This window comes from Neovison vison, chromosome 9 (genome assembly GCF_020171115.1).
Source record: "Neovison vison isolate M4711 chromosome 9, ASM_NN_V1, whole genome shotgun sequence".
NCBI classification, from domain to species: Eukaryota; Metazoa; Chordata; class Mammalia; order Carnivora; family Mustelidae; genus Neogale; species Neogale vison.
The window spans coordinates 1011372-1021979 of record NC_058099.1 but is presented as its reverse complement, the minus strand read 5'-3'; the positions used below and the strand labels follow the sequence as shown (position 1 = coordinate 1021979).

At 61.6% G+C, this 10608-nt stretch overlaps 1 protein-coding gene across 1 annotated transcript; it reads right to left on the bottom strand.

Moving 5' to 3' along the window:
• Positions 1 to 349: 349 nt before the first annotated feature.
• On the bottom strand, positions 350 to 3927 carry EDF1 (endothelial differentiation related factor 1). Its single transcript, XM_044264202.1, has 5 exons — positions 3773 to 3927; positions 2264 to 2315; positions 1762 to 1922; positions 1334 to 1427; positions 350 to 768 (listed from the first exon to the last, which is right to left on the bottom strand). Exons 1-5 carry the CDS (start codon positions 3848 to 3850, stop codon positions 707 to 709), a joined length of 447 nt encoding a protein of 148 aa, XP_044120137.1. The 5' UTR covers positions 3851 to 3927; the 3' UTR covers positions 350 to 706.
• Between the last annotated feature and the right edge of the window lie 6681 nt (positions 3928 to 10608).

Here is a 10608-nt window from a genome sequence, read left to right as displayed (position 1 = left end):
GCCACATACCCTCCCTAATAAAACGGAACAGAATCTTTCCAATCCAGGAAGGGTCCCCCTGGCCACCCGCCTACCTGCAGGAAGACCCCCCACCTTGCCATCCCAGGCCACTGGGGAGCCCAGGCCAGGGGAGCACATGGGTCTGGTGCCCCGAGGCAACGCCCACAAAGCGTCCCAGCAAAGGGTGACAAGGAAACAGCGCTGCAGAGTGACCGTCACGGTCCTCAGGCACCACCCCCCACCCCCCACCACAGCATGTCGCGAAACCCGTGTCCTCCTATGCTGGGGGCCGAAGAGGCGCGTGAAGGCGTGGCAGACCGCACCAGACAGACCGACTCTCCGCCAGCAGGACGCGCAACAATCGTTTATTGGCTTCCCTGAAGGCCGGAGCGGAGACAGCATCTGCTCTTCCCACCGGGCCGCCCCACCCCACAGCCCCCGCCAGCGTGAGGTGGTCCCACTCAGAGCCCCCCGGGGAGTCACCCCAAGACCGGGCAGACACTGGGGATGAGAAGGAAAAAAGATCAGGAGAAGCAATACTTTGCAAGGTTTTGTTTGACAGCAGGTATGGAGAGAGGGAGTTCCTGGGCAGGGCCGATGCCCCGCGTCCCGCTCGGCCGCGTGAAGAGACCCGCGCTGGCGCGGGTGGTCAGGGGAACCGGCCGGACGAGACCAGCCGGAACGCACTGATTTCGAGGCTTTGCGTTCATTTCGCCCTTGGCCCCTTCTCAATCGGCTTCCCGATGTCCTTCCCCCGGAGCTTGAGGCCTGAAAGAGCCATTGGCCCACTCACCGCCGCGGCGGCCACTCCAGGACCCGAGAGGCGGGATGGCACACGGCGCTCCCAGCCGTCCCCCCCAAGGTGGCAGCAGCACCCACCCCACTCTGTGACCCCCAGCGCCGTCCTCCACAGGAAGGAGCCGCAGAGAGAGCAAGGAGGCCAAGGACCGCCCCCTCCAGTCCTGGCCCGGCTCAGCCCACAGTCCGGACACCTGCTACCCTTCCAGGGTAGGGGGCAGCTGTGCCCTCCCAGAACTAGGGCTCCAGTGCTCTGGGAGGTCCATGTGCTCGGTGCCGCACGGAGCCCACGGCGCGGCCACGGAGCCTTCTCTCCACAGGCCAGAGGGCGCTGGCCAGCAACAAAGCAAGGGGATAGAGGAAACGGGAAAGGCAGGGTTGGGGGGGCCGGACGACACTCAGACAACACACTCGGGAGTTTCTTAAGGGTCTGGAGAATTCCGCAGCCTCGGGGGCCTTCCTGTGCTCGGTAGCTGCCCTGTACCTGGTCAGGCAGCAGCAGCGGGGACCCAACAGAGGACCAAAGGACACTCACCGATAGCTCTCTCAATTTTGCCCAGAACCTGGTTATTAGGAATGGCCCGTCCACTCTCGTAGTCTGCGATGACCTGCGGCTTTTCGTTGATTTTCTAAAGAGACGGATTTTGTACATGACAACTCCAACGACGGCAGGTCACAAAATGAGCACACGGCCAAGGGAGTCGCCGCGAGCACCACCTTCCGTGGCAACACATGGCCAAGGGCCTTCCTAGGTGCCTGCCCTCAGAGGCCCCGGGGTCTGCACACGCTGGGAGCCACGCCACATTCAGGAGAAAATGACAACTCGCCTGATTCAGCTTCCCCAGGGGCTCCCAGGGCCAAGCGCCACTAAAAGCCGCCCCCAGCCGTGTGGCGGTGCGTTCGGACCACCGACCTCCCACCCGCCCAGCCGCAGCCTGGGAGGAAGGGCCCTGCCGTGCTCACCGTCGCCAGGTCCTTCTGCGTCAGCCCCTTGCTCTGCCGGCCCTGCTGGATCACCTTGCCCACCTCCAGGGTCACGCGGTCGTGGTGCAGCTCCTCGGTCTCCCGGTCGAGCTTGGCCGTGTTCTTGGTGATCGAGTGCTGTCTGTTCTGGCCGGCGGCCCCTGCCCCGGCACGAGGCAAAAGCACAGCACAAGGTTTGCCACGAACCCCCAACAAAGCCATTTCAGAACAGGAAGCGGGCCCACAGGCGGCCTGCGCCACGGTGACCCGGGAAGCCAGGCACCGGAACACAGGGAACCCCACGGGCTGAAGAGCACGGGGCGCAGAACCTCGTGTGAGTTCTCGCCTGACTACGCGCGGCACCGCCGCTCTGCTAAGACCCCGGCCCACCTCCAGCGCCCCGCAGCCGTCCCGACACCCCGGGGGCACGGCGGGTGTGCCGACGCCTGGTGCAGAGAGCCCCCGACGGCACCCGCGTCTGGTGAGGAAGCACACCACTCACATTTCTTGGACGTCTCCACATCCTCCCCTCGTCTCTGAGCCGCCAAGATGGCCTAAAAACGCGAACACAGTTTCCGGTCAAAATCCAATCTGCAGACACCAGCGCCGGCTGCTGTGGGCCGGTCAGTCCGCTGTGGACGTCCGGGGCCTGTGCAGCCCAGGCGGCCTGGCCCGCAGCTCATGTCCTGAAGCTCTGTCCAAGCCACACGAGCAAGGCCGAGTCGACGGCCTGAGCTCTGCACACAAAACCCTCCGCCCTCCGGTACCGCGAGCTGACGACGGACCTTCCGCAGAAGCAGCAAGGGACGCCCGGAGCTGGCCGGCATCCGACTCCCCGGCCACTCCGACTCCTAACATGAGAGCCACGGCCCACGCCCCCAAACGTCGCCAGCAAGACCAACACCCTGTGACCTCCACTCGCCAAATGTTAGGAAGAGGTACTTCCCGACTGGAACGCCTCACAGAGGCCAAGGGAACGAGGCCGCGGTGGCACGTTCAGAGACGCTTCCAACACGTGTCCACGTGACTCCTAGCTCGTACTGCTAAGCTTCCTCAGGGAAAAAGGACAGTGGGTTTGGTTCTGACCCCACAAGCGAGCAACTCAGGGCAGGTCAGGGACGGCCAATTCCTGGGGCTGCAGCTAATCCTGACCCAGACCCGGCCGGCGGGTGTAGGCCCAAGACCCCCGAGGGTAGAAACTTAGCAGGGGGCACTGACCAGCCTCTCCACGCTTGCATCGGACTCACACGTGAACTGTGGGTAGATAAGCCAAGCTAGGAACCTTCTCTCCCTCTCAGAGCCTGTCACCTTCGCTCCAGTGACCCAGAAGCAGAGTCCACCTGTGCCCTGGGTCTCTAGGCCACCTCGGTGCAGGGACAGGGGCTGCCCGCATCCCAAAACAGGCCTCAGTGAGGCTCCAGAGCCAGCCTTGGGCGGGCTAAGCACTGGCAGAGGAGGCCCTGAGTGCATCGAGGCGGCCCGCCCCCCATCTGCACCCCAGTCCTTCCGGGGGTACACCCTCTCCCCCGGGCCCCTGCTCACCCCATCCCCGCTGTCACTGGCCACAAGCCCACCCCCGCCGCATTCAGAGCCTCCACGACCTGGGGCCTTACCTGGGCCTCCCCACCACGCACGCATCACTGGCCCCAAACACTGCTGGACCCTTCCACAGCCCTCCCGGCCCAGCGGTCCACGCCCCCACCCCCGTCCTCCCCCTACCCCTCCGGCCCCCCCACGCTCTGCGCCCAGGCCCTCCCTTCTCCCTGGCCCTGGCCCTTTCCCCCACCCGACCTCCGTCGCACACCGTCTCCGCCCGGCCTTCTTCCCTGCCCCGGTCTCCGGCCTCCCATCCCGGGCGCCATGCCCTCGCCCCGGCCCACGCAGCCCCGGTCCCCAGCCTCGTCCCCGGCCCCGCCCCGCCCCCCGCCCGCACCCCCGGCCCCGCAACCCGGCCCCGCCCCGCGTCCTCCGCCCGGCCGCCCTGAGTCCCGAGGCCCTCCCGGCGCCGCACCTGCTTGGACTTGGCCTGGGCGGCCGTGGGGCCCTTCTTGCGCAGCACCGTCACCGTGTCCCAGTCGCTCTCGGCCATGGCGGGCGGGCAGGTCCTGCGGTCCGTCCGGCGGCTCCGCGGCAGCTGCTGGAGACCCGGCGACGCGACGTCCCCTCGTCGCTCGGCCGCTTCCGGCGCCGGCCGTCGGCCCGCCCCCGCCTCCTCATTGGCCGCCGGCCCTGGGGGGCGGGCACTTCCCGCGGCTCCCGCCCAATCGTCGCCCGGCTCGTCCCCGCGGGCGGCCGGCGGCGGGCTGCGCGCGACGTGGGGCGGGAGACGTCGGGGCCGTGCGCTGTCAGGGCGCGGAGGGGCGGGCGGGCGGGGGAGCGGGGAGCCCCGCAGCGGAGCGGGGGCCTCGGAGGGGGTGCGGGGCGCCGAGGGGAGGGGGCGCGGGTAGGGGAAGGGAGGAGGAGGAGGGGAGCGGTGCGGCCGCGCAAGGGAGAGGGTGCGGGTGGGAGGGGCCGGTGCTTGGGGGCGCGCCCGGAGGACGGACCCCCCCGGAGCCGCGGCCGGTGCAGAGGGGGCTGCGGGGGAGCTGCCGTGGTCTCGGACGCAGGGTGCGTGCTCTGTGCGGCCGCCCCGCGTGCGCCCTGCAGTCGGGTCCCTGCCGTCGGGTCCGTGCCGCAGCGGGGCTGGGGCGGGCCTCGAGCCTGTGCACTTGGAACGGCTAAAAACACACGTAAAACCGTAAAAATAAGGTTCGTTCCAAAAGTCAGTATTCTTCCGTAGCGTGTGTCGCTCGTGTGACCTTCGAAACACGCCTCCCTTTCCCCTACAGTAGTGCACAGCCCTTCGCGGTAACGGATGGACAGAAGGTCTGACACGCACCACAGGCATCACAGAATTTGAGAAAAAATAACATTCGTGTGAATTAACAAGTGCGTCTCCTTCACGCTTTTGCTTACGTTTTCGGGTGTATGTTTCTTGGACGCCGGGTCATGGCTTTGCAGAACTCGTCCTGTGAAAAACCAGGACTGCTCAGACACTTCCCCAGGGCGCTTGGTAGGATCTGTATCCGATGCTGGTCCTGATGTTGGTTTGGGTGACACCTGGGGCTCCGCACAGACGCTCCTCCAGGAAGTCTGACGAGTGCAGTCCCCACCCAGACAGAAGAAAGGCGAACGGTGTTATTAGGTCGTACCTACTGGTCACGGAGCCACTCATCAGAGGAGACGGCTTCTGGTTTACCCTGCTGTTGAGGAGAACCAAGTCCTCCGCTCGCAATTCGCAGACTGATTTCTGGTTCACACCACAAATCTTGTGTCTTCCTCACGTCCACGGGCTTATGCTGTGCAGGGGGTAATTGGCAGCCACAGAAGACTACCCACCCCAGGAAAGGCAGGCAAGACTGAGCATCATAAAACATCCCATAAACCCCAGCTAAGCACATCCCCACTCAAGGTTGCCCTAGTGGGAGTGGGGTCCCAAAAGCGCTTGTGATCGGCCAGAAAGAGGGACGAAGGAACAATCCATGTGAAAAGAGGCTGTGGTCTTAACTAATGGTGTTTAAAATAAGTCCAGGAGCTTCACCGACATTTGGCCGTGTGAACCCACTGCTGAGATCAGCAGGAGACATTGCATCGGCTCCACAGTGTCGCAAACCTGGTTGGCTCAGACCCAGAGAACAGTTACCTAGACCTCCGTGTCCTCGGTCTGTGCGGGGGTCTGCCATCTAGCCTTTGGTCAGGATGGCAGGCCTGAGGCTGCAAAGACTTCCAGTGCCTCTGTCCTTGTGGCACTCTCTCTGACCAGGACACGGGTGATGCAGGTGTCTGTACCGCACGCCCAACACCTATGCTTACCTGTGCACACCCTCTCCTGGCTCTGGGTGCTTCCCACTTCCTCAGCGTCCCGGGACGAGTAGCCTCAGGCTTGCAGTTGTCAGGAGCAGCAGCTCGAGCAGCTTCCACATTCCCTCCAGGGGCGCCTCGCCAGGCACGTGAATGGCCCTTCTGCCCGCGTCGTCTGCAGTAAGCAGCTACCGGTGTTACCCATTTACCTTCATACATGGAGACAAGCAAACAATTCTGATGCCTTCCGGAAGGCAAAAAACTGAGCAGTTTCTGTATTTCTAACATAAAGTTTAAATATTGTATCCCTGATGAAAAACTAGCACTGTTACCAACTAAAACTGTCTAGTAAAATGTCATGAATGTGAGAGTCTGCATACCTCAAGAAGGAAGGGTTATTCACACATCACAGGACTACACGGTGAGGGCGGCAGACAGACGCTAAGGTGTTTCTGTGATTCCCCCTCCTGGCAGTCCAGCCTTTGTGCGAGCCCCCCCCCCTCTAAAATATCTTTTTTTACTGTAGTCAAATACACTTAACATGAAATTACCATCTTCACCGTTTTGAGCGTACAGCTTAGTATTAGATATGCTTGTGCTGTTGGGAAACGTCCCTATCCATCAATGCCATGACTTCGTTTTGTAGACCTGAAACTCTGTCCCCCTTCGCTAACTTCTTACCGCGCACGCCCCCCCACCCCACCACAAGCCCTCGGCAACCACCATTCTACCTTCTGTGATTTCAGCTCTTCTAGGGACCTCCAGCAAGTGCAATCCTACAGTATTTGCCCTGTTGTGACTGGCTCTCCTAGCAGTGTCCTCAAGACGTAAGGGTCTTAGAGCAGGTGTCAGACCCTCCTTCCTTTCTGTGGGGGACACTATTCCATCGCCAGTACAGTCCTCGTTCTGTCCATCTGTCCACCCTCAGGCACCGGCTGCTTCCCCCATTAGCTCTTATGAATAGAGGTAGAATTTCATGATGTGGTTTTCTACCCCAATCATTTGCTCAGCACTTTGGGCCTTCTGAGTTTAGAAAATAATACCCTTTGGTTTGGGGATATTTTCTTGTGCTATTTTTTTTTTTTTTTAGATTTTATTTATTCATTTGACAGAGATCACAAGCAGGCAGAGAGGCAGGCAGAGAGAGGAGGAAGCAGGCTCCCCGCTGAGCAGAGAGCTCGATGCGGGGCTTGATCCCAGGACCCTGGGATCATGACCCGAGCGGAAGGCAGAGTCCTAACCCACTGAGTCACCCAGGCGCCCTCTTTTTTTTTTTTAATAACATCTTCTCTCTTGTCAGCTTCCACTCCCAGGAACCCCTAAGATGTTAGAGTCCATTACTGAGACCCTAATGTTCTTGTTTCTATTTTTAAATTCCCTTTCAGGGACATCCAGGTGGCTCAGTCGGTGAAGCATCTGCCTTTGGCTCAGGTCATGATCCAGGGGTCCTGAGATCGAATCCCTGCTCAGCGGGGAGCCTTCTCTCTCTCTCTCTCCCTCTGCCCCTCCCCCGCTTGTGCTCTCTACTGCTCGCTCTATCTCTAATAAACAAATAAAATCTTTAAAAAAATAAGAATTAAAAAGAGAGTGCCTGGGTGGCTCAGTGGGTTAAGCCTCTGCCTTCGGCTCAGGTCATGATCTCAGGGTCCTGGGATCGAGCTCCGCATTGGGCTCTCTGCTCAGCGGGGAGCCTGCTTCCCCACCCCACCCCACCCCCGCCTGCCTCTCTGCCTGCTTGTGATCTGTCAAATAAATAAAATCTTTTAAAAAAAGAGAGAGAGAGACCACATCCATGCGGTGACAGCGTCTGAGTGACTTTCCAGCTGCGGAGATGTCTGAAAGCCAGGAGGATGGGCTGTGTTTACGGAGACACGGGCCGAAGCACAATTTCTAGAACGCGGTGGAAGCTGCACCTCTGGGACCCCTGCCAAGCGTATCTTTCATAAGGTCATCCCTAATCCGTGGCTTTGCGTGAAATTACCAGAATTCAGTCTAGTAAAAAGTGTCCTTTGACCAACAATGGGCAGAAATAGATGGCACATTGGCAGGCTGTGTACTGAACGTGACAAGGAGAAAAGGATCGATCACGACAAACCGTTGTCAAATTTGCAGACGTCGAGCCTCAAAAACAGAGACTGGGCCCTAACACTCACTACTGTGGAAAAACTTATGTGTTGGTATAAGTATTCCCTTGTTTTTGAGAAAATACAACAAAGTAAAGAAAGTTTTAATCCATCATTTTTTCCTTGTTTATACTTTGCTGACTGCATTGCTTTCTTTTTTGCTGGCACAGTTGTGTAGGTGAAGTTCAGACAAAGCACATTTTTACTGCTTTGTCTTCCGGCCACTGTCCTCCCTGAACACGCCTGGTGGTGTGGAGGGGCCACTGAGAAGGACCCGTCCATCCAGCCGTCAGTGAAGACTGGGAAGGCCCGTGTGCGGGAGAAGGCAGGGCTGTGACCCCGGGAGGGAGCACGGGCCACAGGACGGGGCACGGGGGAGCGACTCGCTTCAGCCCCAGTCAGGCTCCGCAGGAGGAGGAGGAGATCCGGAGATCGGGGCGGCGGGGCATGGGGAGGATCCCCGGGAGAGAAGGGAGGCCCGCGGAGCAGGGGTGCTGATGGGTGTGGCCCGGGGTCCGGGAAGCAAGGAGGGCCGGCGGACAGGCAGCAGGGCCAGCGGCGGGGGTGCCAGCCGGGCCCAAGCAGGCTGAGTCCCGGACCAGGGTTCGAGCCCCAGGGCGGAGGCAGCGGCGGGGGCCCAGGCGAGCCCGCGTGGCAGGGCGGACAGAGGCCCGGAGGGCCACTTGGGAGCCTCCCAGACACCGGGCTGGGGGCCTTGGCCAAGCGACCGCCTTGGCGGGTCCGGGTGTGAGAGAAGCTGCGCACGCACGGCTGGCAGGTGTGAAGCGAGGCGGTGCCCGCAAAGCCCCCGCGGAGAGCAGGTGCGCGGGGCTCCGGGCCCGGCGGCAGTTCCGGCGGAGGCCGGCAGGCGGCGAGCGCAGACCGGCGGCGGCGCCCGTGTGGGCGGGGCGAGGAGGGCGAGGACCGGGGCTGTGCGGTTTGGCGCCGCAGGTGGCCCCTGGGACCTGCGCTCCGTCCAGCCGTTACCGACCATGCCTTCATCTATCCAACAAGAACAAGCCAGGAACTGAGCCCCGAATGAGGCCAAAGGGACCACCGACCTCCAGGGACCCACATCTGGGGGAGGAGAGAAACTCGGCACAGACTGTAGTCACATGGAGCATGGGGAGGGGAACCCTCTCAACACAAGGCTGCCAGGGGAGAAACTCATCTTTATCTGGAGACCTGAGGACCTCCAGAAGCCCCCAGGCAGATGCCAAGTACCTGGGAGAGGCAGGGAGCTGGTCCACGGCAGGGTCTGGCTGGTGCAAAGGCCCCGGGGCCAGGTCTGCCTGGTAGGCAGAGGCTAAGGATGGCCTGGGCATTTTTCTTTAGGTATCCTACACCCAGCATGGGTCTCAAACGCACAGCTCCAAGATCAAGAGTCACGTGCTCCACTGACTGAGCCACCCAGCTGCCCTGAGACCGGGCATTTGTATAAAATTCTGCATGTGAGGCTGTCGCCTGGGCCTTTCGCTTTGGGGTATGGTACGGCATTTGCGTTCTGAGGTCGGCGTTAAGTGGAGGAGGGACGAGCTGCTTCTGGGTGGGGGAATTTGGGGTGATCTTTGTTTTCTTCGCGGTACTTTCCTGTGTTTTCCAGAGCTTCTGAAGTGAGCGTCTGTTGCTTAAAACACAAATGTTTTTCAATCAGCTATAACATCAGGTGGGGGGGTGTATAGTGAACATGTCCCTTCCTCTTCTTTCCTCACCACTCTTAGGACTTTCTGCGCATCTCTCCAAGTCCACAGATCCATGTCTGGCGGCAGAGGATGCTGTGTCCCACGCGTGTTGGTCACTACCATGCCTTCTCCATCAGCAGCGCTTAGCACAGGCTCCCACAGCGGGGGGCCGGCTCAGGGCTGACCCTTCAAAACACCTTTGTTGGTGGAAGGCTGGCATCCTCCTCACTGTGGTTCTGGGACGCCCCCAGGATGAGCCCGTCCCAGCACTGGCTGCTGACAAGTCAGCCCCAGGGCCTCAGGGCCTTGTGTGGTTCTCCTTTCTGAGGGGGTTGCCCTGGGGGAGGGCTGGCTCTCCCGCGGTCGCTGTGCACTTTGTGGGCGGGGGGAGCCCCCCTTGGCAGGCCTTCTGGAAAGGCGCTGTCAGATGACTGCACCATGAGAGCAAAACCAGCTTCCTTCGGAAGCTGCAGGCCCGGGCCCACTTTCACAGATCTGAGAAGTGAGAGGAGAGGGCTGGGCGGTGAGGTCCGGAGCCGGGCTGCGGGGGCGGAGTGAGCCCATCCACGCGGGGCAAACTCTGCCGAGCAGGGGTCCCTCCTACGGGGACAGAACTAGGTACCTGAGGGGCATCCTGTGTCCGGGGTCCTGAGTGGGGCGGAAGGGTCGGCTTTCCTGCCTCGGGTTCCATGTGCCAGCGGCTGCCTGAGGGAGGAAAGGGTAAGAGGAGAGGGCCTCTGAGGAGCCTGGGATGCCCGGTGGGAGAGGAGGGGCGGCATTGGGAAGCCTCCCTGGGGCACAGGTGACACTCTGGGAAGGGGAAACAGAGGGGGTGGGGGCGGACTGCCGGCCCTCGAGAGCCATCGGGCCTCCGGCAGAGCCGGTATGGGAGGCCGCAGGCCCGGTGTCGGCCGCAGTGTGCACCCCAACGTGCAGCCAGGTCCATGCCTCTCTCGGGGCGGGGGTGCGCTGAGGCCCAGGACAGCGGCCCTCTGTTGCCTCTGGACCCCAGCCTTCAAGGAGCAGTGGAAGCACGAGGTGGGCCCTCCCAGTCTGCTCGGGGCTGCCCCAGGCCCTCCCCAGGCCCTCCCACTGCAGCTGCCTTGGGCGGAGTTTTGCTTTCTTTTTGGCAGGAAGGAACCTGAGTGGGAATCCCCTGAGCTGCCTGCCGACCAGAGTGAGTCACGCCTTTCCAGCCAGCC

What these genes read in the sequence shown, in the direction of transcription:
- EDF1 (XM_044264202.1), bottom strand. Translation starts at nt 3,850, where the DNA reads ATGGCCGAGAGCGACTGGGACACGGTGACGGTGCTGCGCAAGAAGGGC. An exon ending in TGTGGAGACGTCCAAGAAAT is followed by an intron (nt 1,923 to 2,263) that starts GTGAGTGGTGTG and finishes GTGCCGGGGCAG; the next exon opens with GGGCCGCCGGCCAGAACAGA. An exon ending in CAAAATTGAGAGAGCTATCG is followed by an intron (nt 769 to 1,333) that starts GTGAGTGTCCTT and finishes TGGCTCTTTCAG; the next exon opens with GCCTCAAGCTCCGGGGGAAG.